Source organism: Silurus meridionalis, chromosome 14 (assembly GCF_014805685.1).
Source record: "Silurus meridionalis isolate SWU-2019-XX chromosome 14, ASM1480568v1, whole genome shotgun sequence".
NCBI classification, from domain to species: domain Eukaryota; kingdom Metazoa; phylum Chordata; class Actinopteri; order Siluriformes; family Siluridae; genus Silurus; species Silurus meridionalis.
In genome coordinates, this window is record NC_060897.1 from 2,731,459 (window position 1) to 2,757,856 (window position 26,398).

Here is a 26,398-nt window from a genome sequence, read left to right on the forward strand (position 1 = left end):
TGTCATTGTTAAAGTGTTCAGTGATCGACATTTAAATACAGCCTGTGTTCCTGAGCCATTGTAGCAGACTTTTATTACAGTCCAAATCCATCCTCAAAGTTCTTGAGTTGCTCAGTAATTTCATGGATATTTAGGTTGTTGGTGTGGAACCACAAAGTGGTCTTTCATTCAAGAGGTAGATATTGCATCGGAATGAATCAGCCAAAGAGAGGAAAGGGACAGGAGCGCTTGTCGCTGAAAGTTTTTTGGTGTGAAGTTTACCGTCCTGTTTAGGACCTCCACATGCCTGCGACTGAGCAGAATCTGAAGTGACAGGACTCTCCGAATTCTGGCCTTTCAGTCTTGGGAATTTCACTGAGAGATTTCGTTTCAGATGTTGGCTTCGGTATTGGAACATGTTGTTGTGACTTCACTAACAAACATAAAGACATGGATGTGAGTCAGACTTGTTACACAGGCAGCATTCAACCTCTTATTATTTTTCATTGAAAGCTTCGGATCCTGTCGCTACGTGATCCCACACCCCCACACCATATGCAGAAAAACCCCCACCTCCACCTCCACCTAACCTATTCATTTTTCATGTCCTACTCATTCACCCACCAACGTTCTCTCCCTTTTCTTTACCATTTATTCAAGTATTTTCAGAAAGATGTTTAATTTTTAATAGCCTTAAAAAATATATATGAAAATAAACCTAATCAGCAGGATTTTAATGCAACTCATCAAACAAATGTTTTTTTCACGAAGTAATTTTTTCCAGCTGTTCATGTGATCGTGACTCAGGGACACTCCGACTACACAATATTCCTGAGGGAACGATTGAGCTGCCAGGAAGAAGCTTTTGAACACATTGTATAAATATTTTTGGGGTCAGGAAATGGGCTGAAATTAAAAGCTTTAGAAAAAGGAAAAAAATCTGCCATCTGCCAATTTTTGCCATTAAGTACTTATTCACTGTTTGAACTGAAATTTCCTTTGCTGTATACGTAAAGGAATAAAACAGGGTGGTGTAAATCAGCCAAATGCAGAGTAGTAATATGAAATATATATTAATATAATATGAATTTTCAAGAACATCACATTAGTTTCATTCCTCCTCACTGCTAACCAGATTTTACTTATTAAAAAACAAAAATCATACTTTTTATCAATTTATAGTTACATTAAATATAGTAGAACATTCTTAATACTAATTAAAGAAATCAAATTCGAATCAAATTTTATTTGTCCGTTACATTTATACTGAGTACGACATTTAGTGAAATGTTGTTTTTTTTAAGGACTGTCCAACATGTGATAGAAATAGAATAAAAGAAATTTAAAAATAGAAAATAATATAATAAAGTGTAGAAGTATAAAACATATAATAAAGTATAAAGTATTAAATTATAAGGATTAAATTATTTATATAATATGGGTATGGATACGACAGAGATATTGACAGTAATCCAGATTTAAAGTTTTCCAGTGTGATTGTCAATTAAGTGTTTATGGGCTGATATTAAAGTGACACTGAGGTTTTTTTTGGTCATTTGTGCAAAAAAAGGAAAAGGTCCTTAATATCTTTAAAACTGCTTAAAAAATTTCTCATGACTTTTAAACAGTGGGAAACCACTGACACTGAGTCCGTCACGTATTTGAGTAAATGTACTTCGTTACTGTACTGTAATTTTTTTGGCTACTTTCTAGTTTTACTTAGTAGCAAAGATAAGCTTTTCGAAAACTTTTTCAATTATAACATTTATGATTCAATCTATGTAACCTTTTACTCCACTATATTTTAATGGACGATGATCATTACAAATTACATTTTGCACCTCTGTTAAAAATGTCATTAAGGCTCAACTCTCCCTGACCCACATTTTCAGTCCAAAAAGAGCTCGATAAAATTCCAAACACTTTAAAAAGCAGCTTTTGCTAAAGTTAAATATAAATGTCTGAACCTGAGAGCTGCATCACATCTAATGGTTTTACTAATGAACTAATCACAGGAGAAAATTAATGAAGTACAAATAGTTCGTTACTGTATTTAAGTAGGTTTTTCTGGGACACTACTTCACTAACTTTTTACTTTTAATATTTTTTCCACAAATATCTGTACTTTCTAATTCTTACATTTTCAAAACAGATTTGTTACTTTAGTTTTAATCCATTTGGTGACATGATCAATATTTTTTCTTCTAAAGGCTCTGGCATGGAGAAGCTGGTGGTGGATCTGTGATGATCACAAATGTTGAGCTCAGTAGCTCCTAGTTTTATAACCATAAAGACTGTAGAAGACTGTAGAAAGAACATCACTTATAATCTTACACTCCAGTGCTCATGTTAGTTCTCTCTCCAGTGTTCTGTATTGTTGAAAGATTTATGATCAAACTCTTGATGTCACCCAAATGAGGATGGGTTCCCTTTTGGGTCTGGTTCCTCTCAAGGTTTCTTCCTCATAACATCTAAGGGAGTTTTTCCTTGCCACAGTCACCACGGCTGCTCATCAGGGATAAACACACACCATTCACCTTCACTGTTGATTTCTGTAAAGCTGCTTTGAGACGATGTCTGTTGTGAAAAGCGCTATAGAAATAAACTTGACTTGACTTGACTTGACTTCTCATTGTGCCGTTTTCGGTCTATCAAACTGTTTCTTGTCATTGTGCGGCTTTTTCGATCTACCACTGCTGTATCATTTCCTGGCTCTCAAACACCACAGACGTAGGCTAGTTTACGAAGTTAATTATGAGCAAGACAGAAGGTAACAAGAAGTCTGGGGTTAACGTGGATGAGACAGAGGGAGTCAGCGATGTAAACATGACTGAGAACAGAGACATTCCTGATCACCTGTTCATCATTATCTTTTCTTTGCTTGTTTTCTATATAGTGATATATCATCCAGCACGTTGTTACTCTCCCAACCAGCGAGCATGGCAAATTTTGCTCTCATGATTCCCAAGACATGGAATCTTCAGCATACAACCTGTTGACACGTTAACTTTCTGACGAGTTCTCAATCGTTAATGACTAAAATTCTGCATCATTTCATATGACATCAGCATTTGCTAGACACCCTTATTCCAAGCAAATGACATGATCGCATTTATACTGCTGACCAGTTGAGGGTTAAGGGAGCCTGGTATTGCTGCGATTTGAGCTCACAACTTTCTAACAAGAAGCCTAATGTTTTAACCAATGGGCGATGACTTCTAATAGTCTGCATTGGATTTATTTCTGTGCTTTCTTGGGCTGGTTTGATAAATATAAATGTTACACAAATTTTTTTCTACTGTATTGGATTCAAAAACATTTGTTAATCCATTAATTTTAGTCCGAAAGTTAGAATGTTCACAAACAGACATATACTAAATATAATATATAATATAAACATTCTAGGACAAATATTTGTAGCAATTTTCAAGTTGGCTTTCATGTATCTTCCACTAAAGAGCGTGTGCCCACTCTGCCAGATAATTGTTGCAGTAATGGTTGACCTTCTGTAAGTAACTCCCTTCTCCACATACGATCTCTGGGGACCATTAGGCTTTTTGGCTAGCTCTGGAAGTGGTAGCGTAATGGTTAAAGTGCTGGGTTACTGATCAAAAGGTTGGGGGTTCAAGCCCTGGTATCACCAAGCTGCCACTCTTGAGGCCCTTGAGCAAGGTCTTTAACCCTCTGTACTCCAGGGATGCTGTATCTTGCACTCTGACCCCCAGCTTCCTAACATCACTGGGATATGTGAAAAAAGTACATGTGACAAAAATAAAGCACTGTTTCTTTCTTTCGCTAAGGTTCTTCTCCTTTCATTGTTGTTCCACAGTTGACATGCCACTATGATCCTGGAAACCTTCCCCACATCTGTGCTTCAACCCAACCCTGTCTTTGACCTCATGGTTTAGTTTTTTGCTCTGATCTGCAATTTTTTATGGCGTCACACCTTTTATAGTTCAAATAGTTTCCCAATTTGCCACCAGTGAAATCCAATCAAAGTGTAGAAACTTAAAAAAGACAATCTTGGAAAATGGGATAAAAAATTAAATAAATAAAATAAAATAAAATAAATAAAAATGTCACAAAATGTATTTTTTTCGTCATGCCATCAAAATTATTATGAACTAAAATAAAATTCAGCAGTTCACTTGCATTGCATCTACAAAAAAAAAAAAAAAGCCAAACACAAAAAGAAAAACAATAACAGACAGCTGAAGCGCCACCTATTGGTTAAAAATGACATTCATTTGTACAGGATATAATTTTTTTTTTTTTTCATTTTTTCTTTTTTTTTATTCAAAAATGACATACAGAAAAATAAGGTCCTTTAAATCCATAATTTCTAACTAAACAGTTCATTTAGAGTGTATAGAGTTCATGGGGAAGGTCAGGTTTCTTTTTTAAAGGTTTGTTGGGTGTGTGTTGGTGTGGTGTCGCTTCTGGCAGGGAAAAGTGAGAATGAGAGGTTGAATGAAGTTCTGGCACCCTCCCTTCAGAGGGAGAGAGAGAGAGAGAGAGAGAGAGAGAGAGAGAGAGAGAGCAAGTTAATATACAGGCCGCCACCACACTAACCTGCACTCAGACTGCACTCTATCTAATGTGTGTGTGGTAAAGTAAAACTGGGACCGTCCTCAGACAGAGAGGTGAACACTGGGGGAATTGGAGAAGAGTGCACAGGAAGGGAAGGAGTCTGGATGGATAAGCTCTGCACTGACAGTGGCCTGGACCCACTCTGGGTGAGAGACATTACAGAGAGAAACATTACTAAAGCTGCATTAAATCTGTTTAGGGAAAATGGATATACTCTGTGGATGTGGGTTTTGCATTGTTTATTGCACAAAAGTCTCATAAAAGTTGATTCTTTTTGTTCACTGCAAGTGTCCCAGAGCTTAACAAATGTCCAAATTGTCTCATTTGTTAAATCGGTGGATATGTGGATATATACAGTATATTGGGGTAAACTAGGATTCTTACTTAATATAATTAGATGAAAGAATGAATGAACCCTCAGGGTTTTTTTTTTTTTGGTTTGATCCTAAACTCAGGTTCTGGTTCATCTCACATCTGTGTGAATTTCCATTGGATTAAACTAGGATGCTTACTTAATATAATTGGATGAATGAATGAATGAACGAATGAAGTGTTAATTATTTTTTCAAAGTTTAAATTTTTCTCACCTTCAGGGTTTTTGGTGTTGTTTGATCCTGTAGTCCAGTTCTGGTTTACCTCACATCTGTGTGGATTTACATCGGCTTAAACTAGGATGCTCACTTACAGTTTTTCTCAGTTGCTTTGTAGCATTTCTTCACCACACAATAGATTACTTGCAAAAGTCGGTACTTTTCTCAAAATTCTTAGTTCATCTCTTAAAAGTAAGTATGTCCTTGTTTTGTCATTGTTCACAAACAAGATCGTCAAAATGTTGTCATGTTGTCAATCACAGTCTGATCAAAGCAACAGGAAATTGCTTTTATTATGTGCACATTATGTGGAGGGTGAACAAGTTAGTCCCTGGGGTCTAGTGGTTAGGATGCAGCACTCTCACCGCTGCAGCCCCAAGTTCGATCCCCGGTCAGGGAACCAACCCCAGCCATTAGAGTTGAACAAGCCAGTGCACTCTTAGTGCTGGTCCCAAGCCTGGATAAATGGTAGGGTTGCGGTAGGAAGGGCATCCAGTGTAAAAACATGTGGATCATGAATACGGATGATCCGCTGTGGCGCCCCCTAATGGGAGAAGCTGAAAGAAAGTTTATGTGGAGGTTGAACAAGTAGTTTTGAAAATTTCAGTTCTGATCCAAGAAATGCTCAAAAGAGACTGAGAGTGAATGCAATACAATTAAATGAATGAATGGTTTATTATCACAATTACATTTTTTTTGTTTGATCCTGGACTCCTCTGTGAAGGGTTAAATTATCTCACCTTTTTTCAGTTATTTTAATTAATCTCAATTAACATAATTACTGTAACATAATTGGATTATGATTTAAGGTTCCCTGGTGGTCTAGTGGTTAGGATGCTGCGCTCTCACTGCTGCGGCCTGGGTTCGAGCCCTGGTCAAGGAACCAACCCCAGCCACTCTTAGTGCCGGTCCCAAGCCCGGATAAATGGGGAGGGTTGCGTTAGGAAGGGCATCCAGCGTAAAAACGTGCCAAATCAAACATGCGGAGGATCCGCTGTGGCGCCCCCTAATGGGAGAAGCCAAAAGAAAGTTTTACCCATTGCTCTTAAATTTAACTAATATATTTACAATTCAATAAATAATCACCTATTTGAATTCCTTCTTCGAACTTATTCAAGCTTAAATAAACATTTGAAGGTTTTTCTCATTGTGTATGCTATAGTTGTAGATGAATTTCCATACAATTCCTATACAACCTATAAATACAGCGTATTTCTTCACATACAAAAATACTTTAAGAAAAAAAAACGTTTTCTGTAGCCCTTGGGGATAAAAAATAAACAGTTTATAACAAAATGATGTTACTTGTAAAAAAAAAACACAAAACAGCAAGATGTATGATTTATTGATGACAGCTTCAAAAACTCTGGCATTCTCTGATCAGGTTCACAAGATCATCACCTGAATTGGTTTTCAGGTCACAGGTTTGCTTTGTCAGGAGCTAATTTGAGACATTTCTTGACTTCTGAATGTGGTTTAGACCATCAGTTGTCTTGTGCAGAATAAAAGGTGAGTAAAGAGTCATTAGTGTTAATACATCTACTGTACAAATACATATTATGGCAAGAAACACTCAGTTAATGAATAAGAAAAGATCCATCATTACTTTAAGAAGTTCAAAAAATCTCAAGGGCTTTAATTGTATTTTAAGAGTAAAAATGTATGAAGACTGAATTTAAAGAATGCTATACATTTAGAAAAGAATTGATGTTTTTGACAATCAATATAATGTACTTCTGGATGCACTTTTATTTTGAAAAGGACGTGAGCAAGTGTGTGCTTTTGGGTGTGCAGAGGAGCACAAGGGTTCCGGAGGAAAGTATGAAAGTATGAGAAAGAAGGTGTTTGTGAATGTTATCAGAGAAATAATCTCGCTTTGGGGTGTTTTCACATATAGTTCGTTTTAAAAGAACCAAACCCAGTTCACTTGAAGTGAACCAGAAAGTGATCTAAGCAAATGTGACCTTAGTCCCTTTCGTGTTCACAATATAAAAGACTCAAAAGAGAACCCAGTTCTCTTTTTGGTCCTCTTTAGTATTTAAGTGATCTCAGACCCTTTTGTGTTCACACCTCAACCTCATAAGAACTCAGAATTCTGTGCAGCAATGGATTTTGGGTATTCAAAATGGCACAAGGGCTTGCACCCAAAATTTCATTCAAATCGTCATAGAACGGACAGGAATCCTTGGTATCCAGGGACATTTGGCGAAACGAAAGACAAAGCGGGCCGGGACTTCATTGCTTTCACGTCACAAACAAATCGAACCACAAACAGACCCAGAAACGAACCGTACTCAGACCACCTCCGGAGGTCGTCTGAGTACGATTCGCTTCTGGGTCCTTTTAAGGGGTCTGAGATCACTTTGCTTGTTCACATATACACACTGAACTGCTCCAAGAGCGTTTGGAGGGCTCAAAAACACCCTTAATATCCATGCACAACTTTTACCGTATCTCCAAGTGCGTTCTCCAAAACCATCAAATCTTATGATAAAACAGGCACTCAAGAGGACCGTCCCAGCAAAGGAAGACCAAGAGCTACCTCTGCTGCAGAGGATAAGCTTAGTAGAATTACCGGCCTCAGAAACTGCTGATTTATAAAAATGCTTCTCATAGTTTGAATAACAGACATATTTCCACATCCACTATTCAGAGGAGGCAGAGTGAGTCAGGCGTTAATGTTCGAAACCATTACTTTGGAAGAACAGCAAACTGAAGAGATTTTCTTTTGGCCAAGAAACACAAGGAATTAACATTAGTGGAAAACTGGTTTTAAAGAGTTCCAAATTTGAGATTTTTGGTTCTAATCGCCACGTCTTTGTTAGATGTCCCGAGGTCCTTGAATGTGTAGTTCCCACTGTGAAGCATGGTGGAGGAGCTGTGATAGTGTGGAGGTGCTTTGCTGGTGACACTGTTGGTGAGTTAGTCAAAACTTGGAGCACACTTGGCACAGAGCTGGTTTGCCCTTAGTTAATTTGTTTTCCAACAGGACAATGACCTCAAACACACCTCTAGTTAATGTAATAGCTATTTGTCTAAGGAGGAGAGTGATGGAGTGCTGCATCAAATGACCCGGCCTCCACAATCACTCGATCTTAATCCAGTTCAGATGGTTTGGGAGAAGTTGGAATGGAGAGTGAAGGAAAAGCAGCACACAAGAACTCAACACCTCTAGGCACTCCTCAAGATTGTTGGAAACCATTCCAGGTGACAAGCTCATGAAGCTGAGAGAACGCCAAGAGTGTGCAAAACTGTCATCATAGCAAAAGGTGGATAATTTGAAGATTCAAAAACCGTTATACATTTCCCGGGTTATTTACCACGTTTTTGTTTAATCAGAATAAGATATAGCTTTATTACAAAGTATGTTTACACACACAAGGAAATTGATTTGGTCGACGGGATACATAATTCCATACGTGTTCTTTCATAGTTTGGATGTCTTTAGTATAAATGAAATTAATTTTGAAAATACTAAAAATAAAGGAAACACACTGAAGAAGAAGGTGTGTAAAATTAGAATAGACTGTCACATATACATTAGAGCACAGTAAAATTCTTTCTTCGCATATCCCAGCTTGCTCGGAAACGGGTCAGAGTGCAGAGTCGGCCATGATACGGGGCCCCTAAAGCACAGAGGGTTAAGCGTCTTGCACAAGTTCCCCTCAAAAGTGGCAGCTTGGCGAAACCCCCGGCTTGAACCCTCAACCCTCCGTTCAGTAGTCCAGCACCTTAATTCTTTTCCAGCAACAAAATAAACATTTAGTCTTTTGCAGGTTTTGCCTGATTATATTCGCCATAATAACTCAAAATAATAAGTATTTTAAGAGCTCACCTTTACACTAATATATCTTCAGTTCCACATAAAATCAGCAGTGATTTCTACAATAATGAAATTATTTTGACAACACTGACTTAATAATGAATTCCCTGTTGTTATGTAAAAAAAAATGACCCCCTATATGTACACAGACTTCTCTTTTTTTCTTCTGTTTTCTGTATATATTTCTGCATATGTACAGTAAATATAAATGTAAAGTTTCTATGTATATATGGGCACATATTGAAATGTACATATGCGTGTATAGGTGTAGATGCACGTGTGTGTACATATAATTGTATTCAGTTATATAATGTCTGTCTAATGTTAATGTTTCTTTTTCATTGAAATTAAATAAATAATGAATTCCCCACAGCTATCAATAAGATTAATTTATTAGTTTATAGATATTATTTTGGACGATAATACTAGCAGATCATTTCCCAGTTCTTATAAAAGCATACGGCTTCATTACCATAGTATTTCATACTTATCATATATAGCAAGTTTCCCTATTTATTGTATTATATTTCATTCTTACGATTACACATAATCAAAGTATTTTATATACTTCTCATTTATAGCATATTTGACATATTTTAGCTAATTATTCTTGTTTGCTCGGATTATAAAATATAAGATTATAATTATTATAACATTGAAAGTAAACCAGGCATCACTTTTTTGAAAATCGTTAGGCAATACAACGTACATATAATGATCTAAATTTTTTTTTTTCAATAATTAAAAACAGGAGGTCAAATATAAATCAAAATATCCGCTAGGCAAATTTTGGAATTATTTCAGTATGTTCAGAATCAATCTAATATATTTTTTAATCTAATATAACTTTTGTTTAAGAACACTTTTTGATTCCACAGGGAAATTGTTTATTTTTTCACGTATAACTGTCGGAATCTGGGAGAAAAAGCACAGGGTCAGCTATGTTACAGTGCCTCTGGAGCACAAAGGGTTATAAGGGCCTTGCTCAAGAGCCCCAAGAGTGACAGCAATACCGGGGCTTGAACTCCCGAACTTCCGATCAATAACCCAGAGCTTTAAACACTGCGCTTTCAGTTCCCAAAATCTCCCTTTCTGTAATAATGTGTTTCATTGATATGGTAGATAAAAAATACATAAAAAAAAACAGACAAAATGAAGAAAGAGAAAAGGACAGGACAGGTAGACTCACAACAGTGCTCAAAGAACATTACTGGACTATTGTGTAATGACTTTGTAAGATGTGTGTGATTGACAGTCAGGCAGTCATACAGACAGATAAAATATAAATAAAAAATATACAGTATATACGTAAATTTATTATAATATAAATGTTAGATTTAGTGTAATACTCTTTTGCATTGTGTGTGTGTGTGTGTGTGTGTGTGTGTGTGTGTGTGTGTGTGTTATTCCAGTAAATTAGAAGCTCTTTTCACTGTTAAAGCAGTGAGTCATGAAACCTTTCCACTGATTCACTATGAGAGACTCTCCAACACACACACACACACACACACACACACACACACACACACACACACACACACACGCCTTTTTTGTTAATTTTATCTAGCAAAAATACTCTTTGCAGACCAGCAGATGGGCTGGGCTAGGGTCAGGGATTTTCTATTACTGTAGGTTACATAGTTGAATGGCAATAAAGGTTTTCTCTTTAAGAGGTAATTTAAAGAAAGTCCAATTATTATGCACCATTTCCCTAAAACCAGTGGTAGGAGTACCTTCATCATCTCCTTTGAATCCTAAAAAAAAATCCTGAGTAATTAAATGGTTGACCTTTTGGATGCTTTTGGTTGACCTTTATGATTTTAAGCCAAAACCATCAATGTAGCATCAGAAATCCTGCTTTTGATTGTTTTTTGTTTTATTGTTTGAAGGGGGATGTGGTAGGTGAGTTGCTAACGCTTTGGGTTAATGATTGGAAGGTTATAAGTTTTAGCCCCAGTATTGCCAAGTTGCCGCTCTTGGGCCCTTGAACAAGGCCCTTAATGTTCTGTGCTCCAGGAGCTCTGACCCCAGCTTGCTAACATCGCTGGCATATGCCACAAAAAATACTATTTCACTGTGTTCTAATGTATATATAAGAAACATAAAGTATATTTTTTAGCAGGAATGTCAACATTTTATCATGTCGCTCCATGTTCGAAGTTGGACAACAAGATAGATGACAACTAAACTTCTGCTTAATAAAAGTAACCACGTTCCCTCATCGAGTGTTAATATAGACCATGACATAGTTTCAATTGAACAAGGGATTATCCTATATAATACCTCATTTTACTGAATGTTGTTTTTGGAGGGTTTTTCTTAGCTAGTTACAGAGCTAGTAGCTGTCTGGCAACGGGTTGTTCAGAGTTCATCTATACCTGTTACGGATCTGCATCTCCATAACTGACGCAGATGTGACTTGAATCTTGATGCATATCTGATGATTATATAAAAGATTTGACATATGAAGCAGATATCAATGTGATGAGATACGATTCACACTGCAGTGTGATCCGATTTCTGTTCGGCGCGATGCGATTCAATGCAACACGATTGCGATAAGATAAATAGAGTTCGCTTCTGTTTAGACAGACAGCAAATTATTTACTTATGTGCCTTCTGTCATTTTACAAACTGGCCTTTGTAGTGCAAAAAAATAAAGAAAAACATTAAATGAAACCAGGAAACCAGTTCTTTTTTTGTCCTGTCTCTAGGAAGATGCAGCTCTACCTCTGCCATGTTAATCTGTATTCTATGTAAGAGAACGTGCTTGAAAAACTCGCAATCTACGCATAAATTATCGTTCAGTTTCTAAATAATTAATGTATAGTGCATTTACTAATAATTACGCAAATATGTTCAAAATTATGCCTCGCCATACAACTTTTATCCGATGCACACTTTTTGAATCGATGCATCACATTGTTAACTTTTATGCCGACCCACCAATGCAAATAATAATAAATTAAATTGTATTAAATTGAATCCCTAATACCTGTGACGGCCAGCCAATGAGCCTGGGAACATATTCACATATTGTTGTTAACTAGCTATTTAGGTTTAGCTAACGTAAATAACCTAGCTTATTTAATACGAATACGAATATAAGGTACATATGGAAAAGGTTATTTTATTATTTGAATGATTTCATTATGGTAAATATTTGAAATTCTCCATGCACAGTTATGTAGCTAAGCCTTTTAGCATTATACACACCCACTATTACTGTATACTTTGTGCATCTAAGGCAAAATGCTGTACAAGTGGCAACACCAGAAGTACAACAAGGTGTCTCTGTCAGGGTTGACTGTCATGCTGGCTAAGTGTGTGTGTGTGTGTGTGTTTGCTTGGTGTGTTCTCTAGCTGTCACTAGGTTTCTGCACATGTCAGCAAAACTGGAAGTGCTGGAAAAGAGAGAACTTTTCACTCTGTACTGATTATTTTCAAATAAACACACACTATTCACACACTATTTTCTAGTTCAGAGATATTGGACTGAACAGCATGTTTACAGTTTTTTCTCATTCGCTTTTTAGCGTTTCTCAGAGCAGATATGAAATTCTCTAAACTAATTGTTCAACCTCTACATCATATCGTCACTTTTGCACATCATCAAAGCAGTTTCTCTCCGCTTTGAACAAATTACGAATGCTTTGGTACATTCATTGAATTAATTGTGTACAATTTTCAATTGTTTTTGTAATGTGTTGAACAAAAATTATTATTATGTTTTTCACCTGAATAGTTTTACCCCAAAACATCTCGGCATCAGTTCAAGTCAATGGATGAAAAATGGCTAAACCAGTTGTTATCATCTGTCAAACTTAAATTTCTATTAAACTTTTTTTTTGTAAATATGCCGTGAATTTCACTAATGAAGGTGAGTGTTGGCATCAGATCAACCAATGATCAACAAGTTCTCTAAAACAGGTCGTACTTGAATATTGTGAACCTTCACTTGGTGGCAGACAACGCAAAATTACAATTTCTGAAAGTGGAGGTACAACCAGGAAATGAACAAACACTAGTACAGTACAGCAAAAGTGTGAATCATGTCCGGTCTCATGCAATCAACATCCCACATACAGTAATGTGTACATTTGTGCTGTTGAAATTTATATTACCATATAAAAAAAATCAGCCTCGTGCAATTTCAATCATTATAATTCAAATTGTAATTTACATCAGGAAACACTGAAACACTGGGCGCCATTATACTGATAACATGACTAAACCTGACGAAAGGATTTGCTGTTCTGATGGTAATGAGATGTTCATTTACAAATTCTATTGAGAGAAGAAGGAAGGATTCTGCGGAATCTGCAGGCTTTTGTAAGAAATCCATTGTGTTGTGCTGTTTGTAAAATGAGTTTTAAAAAATGCACTTACTGGTTTGCAAATATTAAGGTTGATTTGAGAAACGTTCCAAAGCAACTCAGAAAAACTTTAAAATCCTACATTTCCCTTTTAAATAACATACAATTATCCCATTTACACAACTGAACTGAACTGGAGTTAAGGCTCCAAGGACCCAACAGTGGCAGCTTGGTGGTGCTGGGATTTAAACTTACAACTAAAGTGAAATAATGAGCATATTTCCACTTTGAGAAACTCGTCTTGCTCTCGCCTTGCCTCGCCATTACTGCTGCACAGACCTGAATAAACGGAGACACGCCCACAGTGCGTCGTCTTCGTGTTTACAGTGGTTCATCCACCAATCCTACAATGCGACGCTGCTGTAAACAGGTTAGACTGTAGTCTACACTTCAGCCCAAATTCATTCATTTAAAAAAGTAACGGTAACGCACCATACGGTAAAGGTAACGAAGTTACTTTATTTAAAAAGTAACGAGTTACAGTATTAGTTACTGTCAAAAGTAACTTTGTTACAGTAATGCGTTTTAATTAACGCATTACTGCCCAACACTGCTTACAACCTTCCAATCAGAAGTCCATCTTATTCATTGAGATACCACCTCCAACATCCAGATGTTAGGCAATGAGAATCGAGGTATGATATATTTAATTCCGCAGCACTTATGGTTTTTCTTAGTTGCTTTGAGCATTTCGCGAATCGTTCTTAATATCTGCAAACCAGGAAGTGCATTTCCTAAAACAATTTGTACAAACAGCACAACACAATGGATTGCTTGCAAAAGTCTGGATTTTACCATCAAAGTCAAACAAGATAATCAAAATGCGTACTCATGTTGTCATTATGACGGTGCACAGTTTCACTGTAAACTACGGTTTGGATCACAATGAATGAAAATGTATGAATTTCTTCTGTACGGCATCTATGAATTTCAACAGCACAAATGTACACATTACTGTGTGTGGGATGTTGATTGCAAGAGACCGAACAGGATTCACAATTTTACTGTACTGTACTAGAGTTCGTTCATTTCCTGGTTGTCCATCAATTTTACAAAAATTACAAAAATAGACAATTGATAATGTGGGAAACAGTGGACGATTGTAAGCAATCAATTCAATAAGTGAACCAAAGTATTCGCAATTTGATCAAAGCAACAAGATGTGGCGGTTGAACGGGTAGTTTTGAGAATTTCATTTCTGATCTGAGAAACGCTCAGCAACTAAGAAAAAAACGTAAAATGGCATTTCTCCCCAAAACTAATACCTGAATACCAACAGTCGTAGTTTACTGAAAGACATGAATCGTTTCTTGTTAAGATTGGAGTTTTGAGATTGGAGTTTAGCGAGTAGAACAACATGAAATCAAGTCAACTTAAGCTCTAGGTGTTTTTGAACAACATTATGGGTGAACCCAGTTACATACAAACAACAAAACTTCACTTGGAATGAATGATTTGATAAAGGGCGTGAGTTTCTTTCTGGAGTCACATCAGGTCACATAGTGACATTTGATCTCCTCGTTTTTGAGCCGTCACTTTTGCCAGAACAAATGCTATCTGATCCAACGCCAGTGTACATTATTCTCTTAGACTGAAAGTAGCGTAACAAATGGCTTGTAAACATCAAAAGCTCTTTAATTAGTCACTTTTTTAACAGACTGTACTAATAGATTTACTGAACAATGAACTTTTTCTTTATCTCAGGACTGGGATTGCAAGCAGTCAACTGATATCTCCTACTTTGAGCTTCAAATGCTAATATATAAAAAAAAATCACAACACTTTTACATCCAATGTATAGAAGTTAACGTCACGTGTGTGTGATGGCGTGCTGAAGACACACACAGGATTCAAGACAAGATTCCACATGTGCAACATGAAAACGAGTGTTACCATTGCGTGCTACCGTTTCACTATTACACATACATCGGATCTGACAAGATTCAACAAGCCGCCAGATGATTTAGACAATAAAACTACAAACCAATACATGTACACACGGTGAGTGAGGAATGCAACAGTGATCACCTGATGATCACACAGATGAGAATAAGGTTTCGCTCTCATCTCAGAGAGTTTTTCCCTCTGCTGTTGTCGCTATTGGCTCGCTCATTAGAAATATCATATCATATCATTTGAACTTGTGAACTTCCGATCCAAGTCTAGTGCCTTAACCACTGAGCTCCCACTGAGCTCCCACTGAGCTCCCACTGAGCTCCCACTGAGCTCCCACTGAGCTCCCACCTCCCACCAAAATGATTTTGCTGTAGCATGTTACTAAAAATTTTTTTCCCTCTCATTAATCTAGAGCTGTAACTTCCTGGAGACACTACAAATTCATATTTATTTGCACTACAAAGGCGTGTGTGTGAAAGGGGCCATGCGTTAGAAATCAGAAGGCGATTAGGTAAATTGATGATTTGCTGAACCCAAAAAATAAAACAGGAGTAAATGTATGCACAACAGTGTACACATTACCGGCTTCATAGATCTTCCCTCTTACTTCTGGGCCGTCTTTCGTGAAGGGATCGGACAGTTTTTTACTGAAGATATGCCAAAAATGTAAGCCTGAAGCCTGAAGCCACATTTCTCTGAAGTCTTTTTCACACTGTTTTAAATACAAATCAAGAACAGGACTAATCAAACATTCGAAACTAGTGAAATATAGTGTTGCATGACATGGAGGTCGCATGTTCACGTAAGAGCTCACGTTTAGCATCTCAGTGTATTGAGTTTAGGTTGACTTTTGGGTTATGACTTCTAGGTTTTAGTGTGTGCGATTTAATAATTAACACTACTCCAAGCTAATGCAGCGTTTTTTTTAACCTGAAATATACAAGTGAACATTGAAAGTATAATACCAAAAATTACTAAATGTTTAACAGATGGAAGTGAACCATTATGTCCTGGCAATATAGGATCCCTGAGAACAGACAGCCCTGGAAATATAAGACCCTTTGTAATTTGGACCACGGGAACTTAGGTCTGTGGTATTGTAGCATCCTGGGAACTTTTAGCAACATGAAGCAGAGCTGTGCTAATAAAGACTGTGATGAATATAGGAACGTGGATAAAACAGGAAGTAGATAAAGGTTTGGAAGCCTTAGGTATCCTTGGAATACAGTGCCTTACAGATAGATTATTTCTTGCGAAAACAGATTCCTGGCAATATACGATTCTGGGAATTTGGGACAATAGGGACATATGACTCTTAACATAAATTGCTTATTGTGAATATAACATCCTGTCAAATTGTTTTTGAAAACCTGGCACTGGGTATATTGAATCATGGGAATATTGCATCCTTTGAACATGTGAGCCTAGAAATAGAGCCCTGGGTATATGGAACTAAGCAAAATGTCGGGTGCATGTGGATCTGGACATAGAACCATGGGAATATCGGACTCTGGAAACATGTTTGCTCAGTACAATAGACCTTTCGAGATGGACTTTTGATTGTTTTGATAATGGGAATTCTGGCTCCTCTGTTAAGCCATGCATATATGGAACCATGGGAACATAGCATACAGGTAAAATACATGCCTAAAATAATAGAGCCATGGATATTAAAAAAAACATAGTTATTATGGATTGTCAGAATACAGTATGTGAGGCATAAAATAAAACCCTGGAAAGACTGAACATTGGGAATATAGCATCCTGAGGAGATCTGGCTCTGATATTAAAGCCATGGTTATATCGATCAGTGTGAATATAAAATCCTTAAAACATGTCTGTCCACAAATAGAGTAAAGGATTTGAGTAATATTTTGGCTCAAAGTATCAAAGATATAAGCAACTTTTACTCTCTACTCAACTACATTTATTATGCAATAGATATACTTTTTACTCCACTATATTTTAATGATTACCAATTACATGTTCACCTCTGTTAAAGATGTCATTAAGGCTCAACACTCCCCGACCTGCATCTGCTGCCTGTGAGCAATATTTTAGCACCACTGGCCTAATTTTCAGTACAAAAATAGTTTGAATAAATTCCAAACACCAGCTTTTTTGTTGAAGTTGAATAAAAATATCACCTAGCTCTGAGACTGAGAGGTGCGTCACATCACAGTCAGCTCTGATTATTTGGTTTAAATTTATCTAAAATGATTTAGTTTTATTTTAATTGTCCATTAAATAGTAATGATTTTTCTAGTTTGTGACATGATAATTCAACTGACTGTTAATTGAAAGATTGCTTTACTGCTTTTATTTTTTTTGACTGCTCTTGGTTAATGCAGCATTGAGGTGTATAATTTGATTTGCATTTAAGGAAAAAATCTGGTTTTGGCTTTTTACTAACGTGTCTTGTTGTTTACAGTTTTTCTCAGTCGCTTTGCAGCGTTTCTCAGATCAGAAATTAAATTCTCTGAACTACTTGTTCAACCTCCACAACATTTAGTCACTTGTGTTTATCATAAAAACATTTTTTGTCGCTTTGATCAAATTGCGAAAGCTTTTCTAGATTCATGTAATGGATTGTGTTCGAGTGTCTGCTGTTTCCTACATTAGTTGTCAGTTGTTCATGTTGATCAAAATATATTATTTGATTAAAACATCTCAGCATCAGTTCCTTGTAAAAGTCGTTGAATGCAAAATGATTAAATCAGTTTTCATCATCTGTCGTCTAAACTTTCTATTCAACTTTATTTTTCTGTAAATGTGTTGAATTGATGAATCTTGAAGGTTACTAATGAAGGCGAGTGAACGGCATCAGATCAACCAATAATCAACCAGTTCTCTAAAACAGGTCAAAGGTGAATCTGGTGAAGCTTCAGTTGGAGACTGAATACAGACAGAACACAGAATTATACATTCTGAAAACGGATGAACAAATGAGAAACATACGAACACTTGTACAGTAAAAGTGTGAATCCTATTTGGTCTCTTACAATCAATATAAATCTAATATACAATCAAATATATAAATTTGTGCTGAAATTCAGATGCCAAACAGAAGGAAGTCAAATTTTGTGAATTTTCAGTCACCATAGTTTATATCAAGAAACACTTAAACTGTGTGCCATCATACTAACAACATTGCTAAACATTTTGATGATCTTGTTTGTAAGCAATGAAAAAGGACTTTTTATTCTGATGGGAATGAGATGTTCATTGACACAAATACTTACTTTTGTGACATGAACTGAGGATTTAGAGAAAAGTTCAGGCTTTTGCAAGAAATCCAATGTATTGTGCTGATTTGCAAATATTAAGAATGATTGGAGAAATGCTCCAAAACAACTGAGGAAAACTGTAATGGTAATCAATATGAGTCAAACACTGAAGTACTGTTACAGTAAGTACTATAAGATTTTTACTGAAGTCATATCGGAATTAACTCGTAATGGAATCATTTTTGCAGTAAGGTATCAATACTTTTACTCAAGTATGACTTTCACCTACACTTTACCCATTAGATTGTTTTATTTTTGAGTGCTTGAGACACTGTACTATTACTTGAAAATCTTTGAGTGTAATGTTAGTTAAATCATCTGTAATGTCCAGTTATTAGCTAGTTAGCGTACATAAAATCAACAGGGCAATAGTGCAATGTTAGAAAATAGTGCTTTTCCAGTGATTTTGAAATCCAGTGTTACTCAACAGAATGATCTCTAAATGAACCTTATAGCTAGAAAGCAAAAGTGCAATGTTCTCTTTTCCACTGAACTAATTTACTCCCCTACTGTGAATGATTTTCCAATAAGAACCTCCCCCCTCCTCCTCCAGTGTCTGTGCTAAAATACTTTTACTTTCTTTTCTTGTTGGTCATACGATTTGTTCAACGTTGTGATTGAAGTGATTGTTCAAGGATTATGTCCTATTCGTGTCTTTTCCAGACTGCTGTGTCCTGGACAGCTGCATGTTTTATCCAGTGGGTTGAGGATTGTGTTGTGTGTTAGAGTACAGTGTCATCATGTACAAAAATTTTACTTTTAAACATGTTCTGTCCGATATGAAGAATTCGAAGACAACCTTTTAACCTCAGGATTTATTTAGAAAAATGTTATGCCAAACAAGATATGGATTTGGTTTTAAAATGGAGCTTTCATTGCTTTTTTAGCTCTGAAAATGTTTTATATAAACACGTACCATATTCCAGGTCTAAACCCACATCAGCAAGTCTGAGATTATTATATTATTATACAACTTTAAGAATTTTGTATAATGGGGACATAAGACTTTGGACATATAAGACAATAGAACATGCTGGAAATATGAAATTAAGGGAATATAACAAACGGTAGAATCATAGATAAAAGGTTATTGAAAACAAAAGCTGGAATAATATACTGTAGACTTCTGGGAGTTTGTATGACTATTTAAAAATGAGGCACAGGGTATATAGATCCACACAAATATAGAATCCTCTAAACATGTGGGCCTTTAAAATATGTTTCTGAAAATAGGGCACTGCGTATATAAAACCATGGGATTATAGGAACCTCCGAACATATGGGATTGGAAATAGATCCCTGGGAATATTGAACCATGGAAATATAAGATTTTGGGTTCATGTGGCTCTGGATATATACCCCTGGATGGATAAAACTCTGGACATAAAAATAGAGCTCTGGGTATACACTGAACACATGGGTCTGGAAATAGATACCTTAGTATCTTCTGGACAATATGAGATCATCAGCATACATGGGCTACCAACTGCGTGTATTGCATTCTGGAAATATCACATCCTGGAAAATGAGTTTCTAAAAATAGGGCACTTTGTAATTTGAATCATAAGAATATAGGATCCTCTGAACATGTCTGGACTAGAAATAGAGCCTGGACCCTGTCTGGACCATGGAAACATGTAGGCCCAGAACTATGGTCCTTTTAAGGTGGACCTTTAATTGTTTCGATCATTGAAATTTTGGATCCTCTGAACATAAGGGCCTAGAAATAGAGCCATAAATATATGTAACCATGGGAATATAAGATATTGGGTTCATGTGAGTTTGGATATAGAACCTTGGAAATATAGCACTCTGGAAATGTGTGGCCCTAAATAATAGAGCCATGGATAAATAAAACCATGTTCACACAGGATATGCAGTATATACAGCTGTATACAGTATATACATCCGTGAGACATGGTTATATTGAATCATGAAAATATTGGAGCCTGGAAACATGTTGTCCAATTATATACAGCATATATATATATATATATATATATATATATATATATATATATATATATATATATATATATATGGACCTTTCAAGATAAAACTTTAATAGTTTTTAGCCCTATCCTTGTTCTAGATAAATAAGCCTGAAACCACATTAGCAAGTCCACAAAGCAACACCACAAAGAAGACTGAATTGGATGTGTGACTGGAAACTTTCTGTTTTATTGTAATATTGGTGCAAATTAATAATAATTAACAAGGACGATTAATCATCAAGGACCTGACATGTCTGGGCTTAAGGACTGCCATTTAAATTTTAAAAAGAACATTGTGTACTTTTCTTTTTTTTTTTTGGCTGTGCTTTTAAAACAAATACATTTGGACCTGTGGAACATGAGGTAATGGTCTGAAATATCCTGTGTGTAAATATACAGGGTCAGCACATGGACTATTAGCGGCAGGAATAAAAACAACTCTGACTGTAAACGAATCAGACGTCACGTGGCAGCGGTGCATGCCAGTGCATGTGTGTGTGTGTGTTTGTATGTTATGCAACTTTGCACATGCATATTTACTGTAAATGTCCTGAGTTTAATAGAACAGTTGAGCTGCCTTCCAGGTATAAACCTGAATGAACTACCTGAGATAAAGTGATGGATTGATTAAAGGCGGGGATTCAATTTGTCCAGATTTAATATATTGCTTATTTATACTTACACCCACCCCACACACACACACACACACACACACACACACACACACACACACACACACACTTTATCTGGAGTGAATTTAAAGCCTAAAGCTACCAAACTAAAACAGTGACAGATGAGAACATGTCTGAAGATTGAAAATGTTTTTTCTTATGAAATTTCAAAACTTCAATGAACCCAGATTAATAAAACCAAAATATATATAATAATAATAATAGATCGCAAGAAGCCGCAAGTGGCGAATTTGGGAAATTACATAAAAAAATTACTTAAAGTAGTAAATAACACATTTATGACAAATAATTCACAATTCTTGTTAAATTTACAATACAGTACTATATAGTAATCTATATAAATTCACATTTCACTACAAGTTTATTAAACAGTGTACATTTTTAAAACAATTTAAAATAAAATGCCTGCTTGGTTAAATAATATCTAAAATAATATTTAATCACATTTTATAAAAAATAAAATATACTACATTTACATTTACATTTGCGGCATTTAGCAGACGCCCTTATCCAGAGCGACGTACAAACGTGCTTTAAATCTCTAGTAATGAATAAATCTACACTGGTACGCAAGATTACAAACTCAATATAACTATAACTCGAATTCTACAAACAAATTCTACTAATTATAATAATTGAATTAAGTAATCAATTAAATTGGCACCAATTAAAATGATTAAATAAAATTAAATAAATGGAAAAAATAATGAAATACAATTTGTTAAACACCAATTGGATCATTCTGATAGGTGTGTGTGTGTGTGTGTGTGTGTGTGTGTGTGTGTGTGTGTGTGTGTGTGTGTGTGTGTGTGTGTGTGTGTTTTACATTTAATATTTCATTTTCTGAAGATATGTTCTACTTAACTGTTCTACTTATTTCAGCATACTTTAAAGGATGAAAGGAATAAACACTGAAATTTGTTTTTCATTCACTCCCTCGATATGTGGAGTTGTCAAGATTTTCTAATGAAATTGACTAGTGTTCACTGCAATGTGGCTACGGCTAATGCTAGCGCTATGGATTCTTTAGCATTTTCATGCATGGGCAGAAAAAATATTATTTGAGGTATTGACTCTAGTTTCTTTTTTTATACTCCTGGCATTGTTTCAATTGTTTTCATGTTTAATAATATTAAAAATAATGATAAAATGCTTTTAAAGTGCAAGGCAGAAACTAAACAAACTTGCGGTCCACCACTTAATACCTTCCTGAGGGAACTCAGATTGTATATGTCCTGCACGGAAAAAGGATTTCATTCGGTACAGACCGGAAAACCCTGTACCGCAAAACTCCGGTGCCAATACCCGTACCGAAATTTAAAAAGTGCCCAATAATTTGAGACCAATATTTTATATGTAAATTGTTTTCTCCTTGCTGAACTGTTTCTCGAGCACGTTCTCTCAGCACCGCTGCTGCTACGTGAATACGGCGTATCAACACTACAGAGGCCGAGGCGTGTCCTGAGAGTCAGATAAACAGATTAACATGGCAGAGGTAGAGCTGCATCTTCCTGCAGACACAACAGGAAAAGGAAGTCTGGTTTAATTTAATCTTTTTTGCACTACAAAGGCGTGTGTGTGAAAGAGGTCATATGTTAGAAGTCAGAAGGCAATTGATTATTTGCTGCCTGTCTGAATCAAAGAAATAAAAGTGAACTATCTGTAACATATGCATCTTTAATACTCTATATAAAATGCAAAAATTACTATTTAATGTACAGTACATTTTTTTTATGAATGTACAGTATTTGGTGTATAGAGTAATTATTATTATTGTTGTAACTATTGTATAGGATTCATTATATTTTTGTTTTTTATATTATAGATTGTACTTTCATTCATCTGTGTCCAGGTTTAGACTATACACCATGAAGATTATACATTTATATTGTGTGTCCATGTTCATAAAGAGATAAAATATAAAACATTTTAAGAATTATGTTACAGATTCGATTTTGTTTTCAGGACTGGAACGTGACGTGGTACACATTAAACCCGGACCTGACGCTGTGTTTTCAGCACACAGTTCTCATCTGGGCCCCTGCTTCTACCTGTGGGTGTGCAGTCCTTTTTACCTGCTCTATCTCCAGCGCTTCCATCATGGCCGCATCTCGTTCTCCAGACTCTGCTGCGCCAAAACAGTGAGCAGAAATGACTACAAGTCTACGTAACGTAGTAAATAAGACATGCATGTCACAGTCTGGATATATTTGTGTGTGTGTGTGTGTGTGTGTGTGTGTGTGTGTGTGTGTGTGTGTGTTTAGGTTCTGTGTGTGTGCTTGGTGTTATTTAACATTTTGGAGCTGCTCTATCTGCTGATTGAGAAGAGAACTGAGATCAAGCAGCACATGGTTTTCCTGGTGAACCCGATCATTCGCATCATCACCATGGTAACACCTCTTCCTTTTTTCTCTCTTTTTTCCCTCGTTATCTCTCACCTTTACTTCTAACCAGTTCAAAATCTATTACAAACTATTTATAAATTCAATTAATTTTTTTATTTACAAATGTAATAGTACAGTAAAAGTGTAAATCCTACAATTGTAGGACTCCTGCAATTAATATCCCCCCTACAGTAATGTGTATATTTGTGCTGTTGAAATTCATAGATGACGTACAGAAGAAATTCAGCCTTGTGCATTTTATATCATTGTAATCCAGACTGTAGTTTATATCAGGAAATAGTGAAACCGTGCACCATACAAACAACACAACTAAACATTTTGACGATTGTGTTTGTGCACAATGACAAAATGACCTGTTATTCTGATGGCTATGAGATGTTTATTGACACAAATAATTTGAGATGAATTAAGCATTTTGGAAAAAAGTACAGACTTTTACATGAAATCCATTGTGTTGTTCTGTTTGTACTAATTGTTTTGAGAAATTAGATTAGATTATTTTAGATTGGATTGGATTAGATTAGATTAGATTAGATTAGATTAAATTCAACCTTATTGTAATTACACATGTACAAGTACAAGGCAACAAAATGTAATTTACAGATGTGTATGTACTAAGAACATAATATACAGATGGCTATTATTATAAACTGAAATTTACAGAAGGATATGTACTATGAACATAATATATGGCTATTACTATAAACAGAAATCAGGTGGATATATACAATGGTAAGTTATTCAATGGTGAGCAGCAATGCAATGGATATAGAATAGTTATAGCACTTAGTTAATAGTAAATAGTAATAGTTAATAGTTAGCACATTGTTAATGCACTTACTGATTTGAGAAATATTGAGAATGATTCAAAAAATGCCTCAAAGCAACTGAGGAAAACTGTAATATCACTGGAATAAAAGAAGTCTCTTTAGGGGCATTAAAACCTGAACCTCATGCCTTATATTTGAGATTGCAGAAGTGGTAGCAATAACAATGTTCCCCAGTGACATCAGTATAGCAATTAGCTGCTAAATTCTCACAGGAATATTGAGATTATAAAAAAAATACTGAAATTGCAGAACAAAATAGGATCAGACCCACAAACACAAAATATTCCAGATGACAAAAACAGCTGGTGTGTATGTGTGTGTGTGTGTGTGTGTGTGTGTGTGTGTGTGTGTGTGTGTGTGTGTGTAGATCTTGGCAGTGTGTATCATTCACCTGGAGAGAATAATGGGCTGCCGCTCCTCCCTATTCCTTTTCCTCTACTGGATGCTGACGATGATTTGTTTGATTGTTCCTTTCAGAGCAAACATCCAGACCATCATGCGAGAAGTAGGAATGCCTCTCTGTGAAATATTAAAGCAAATCAAATCACAATTAACACTCATTACTGAGCTAAAACTTATTTGTAAGCCTCTGGATCAGAATGCATTTTTATTGGACTCTGTCAAAATGTATCTGTGTATGTTTTACTTGGACAATCAGAGCTGTGTTTAAACAGACTCTGTGGCCATTTGCATCACCGTGACTAATTAGAATAGACACGGATACCACGCCTACCCTGTTGTAACTAATTAGAATCAAGACAGAGGCCACGGCTTTTCCATTGCAACTAATTAGAATAAAGACAGAGGCCACACCTCTTCTGTTATAAATTATTACAAAAGAGACAGAGGCCACACCTCCTCCATTGTAACTAACTTGACTAGAGACAGAGGCCACACCTCTTCTGTTATGAATGATTACAATAGAGACAAAGGCCACACCTCCTCTATAGTAACTGATTAGAATACAGAGGCCACACCTCCTCTATAGTAACTGATTAGAATAGAGGCCACATCTCCTCCATTGTGACTGGTTAGAATAAAGACAAAGGCCAAACCTTTTGCATATTGATTTATTAGAATAGCAACAGAGGCCACACCCACTCCAATGTAATGGATAAGTATAGACACAGGCCACACCCATTTAACAACACCTCCTCCACTATTACTGATAGAATATAGGCAGAGGCCACACCTTCTCCAACTGTAATTGATCAGAATAGAGGCAGAGGCCACAGCTACTCACCACACCTCCTCCACTGTGGTTGATTAGAATACAGAGGCCACACCTCCTCCACTGTGGTTGATTAGAATACAGAGGCCACACCTCCTACACTGTGGTTGATTAGAATACAGAGGCCACACCTCCTCCATTGTGACTAATTATAGACAGAGGCCACACCTCCTCTATAGTAACTAATTAGAATACAGAGGCCACACCTCCTCTATAGTAACTGATTAGAATACAGAGGCCACACCTCCTCCATTGTGACTAATTATAGACAGAGGCCACACCTCCTCTATAGTAACTAATTAGAATACAGAGGCCACACCTCCTCTATAGTAACTGATTAGAATACAGAGGCCACACCTCCTCCATTGTGACTGGTTAGAATAGAGACAGAGGCCACACCTCCTCTATAGTAACTGATTAGAATACAGAGGCCACACCTCCTCTATAGTAACTGATTAGAATACAGAGGCCACACCTCCTCCATTGTGACTGGTTAGAATAGAGACAGAGGCCACACCTCCTCTATAGTAACTGATTAGAATACAGAGGCCACACCTCCTCTATAGTAACTGATTAGAATACAGAGGCCACACCTCCTCCATTGTGACTGAGGCCATAAAAGTGTGAAAAGAACATGTTCGCACAAGTCTTAAGACAGACTTTTCCTGCAATTAAACCTAATTGTTAGCACTGATGTGCAAGAAT

At 36.2% G+C, this 26,398-nt stretch overlaps 1 protein-coding gene across 3 annotated transcripts in view; it reads left to right on the forward strand.

Moving 5' to 3' along the window:
• Nucleotides 1-4,584: 4,584 nt before the first annotated feature.
• abcc6b.2 (ATP-binding cassette, sub-family C (CFTR/MRP), member 6b, tandem duplicate 2) overlaps nt 4,585-26,398 on the forward strand; it is a 39,785-nt gene continuing 17,971 nt past the window's right edge. For all 3 annotated transcript variants that reach the window (XM_046866504.1, XM_046866507.1, XM_046866505.1), the window contains exons 1-4: nt 4,585-4,715; nt 23,193-23,368; nt 23,492-23,617; nt 24,830-24,967. In XM_046866504.1, coding sequence (XP_046722460.1) covers nt 23,576-23,617; nt 24,830-24,967 — 180 coding nt within the window. In that variant the 5' untranslated portion in view covers nt 4,585-4,715; nt 23,193-23,368; nt 23,492-23,575. The remainder of the gene's footprint in view (nt 4,716-23,192; nt 23,369-23,491; nt 23,618-24,829; nt 24,968-26,398) is intronic.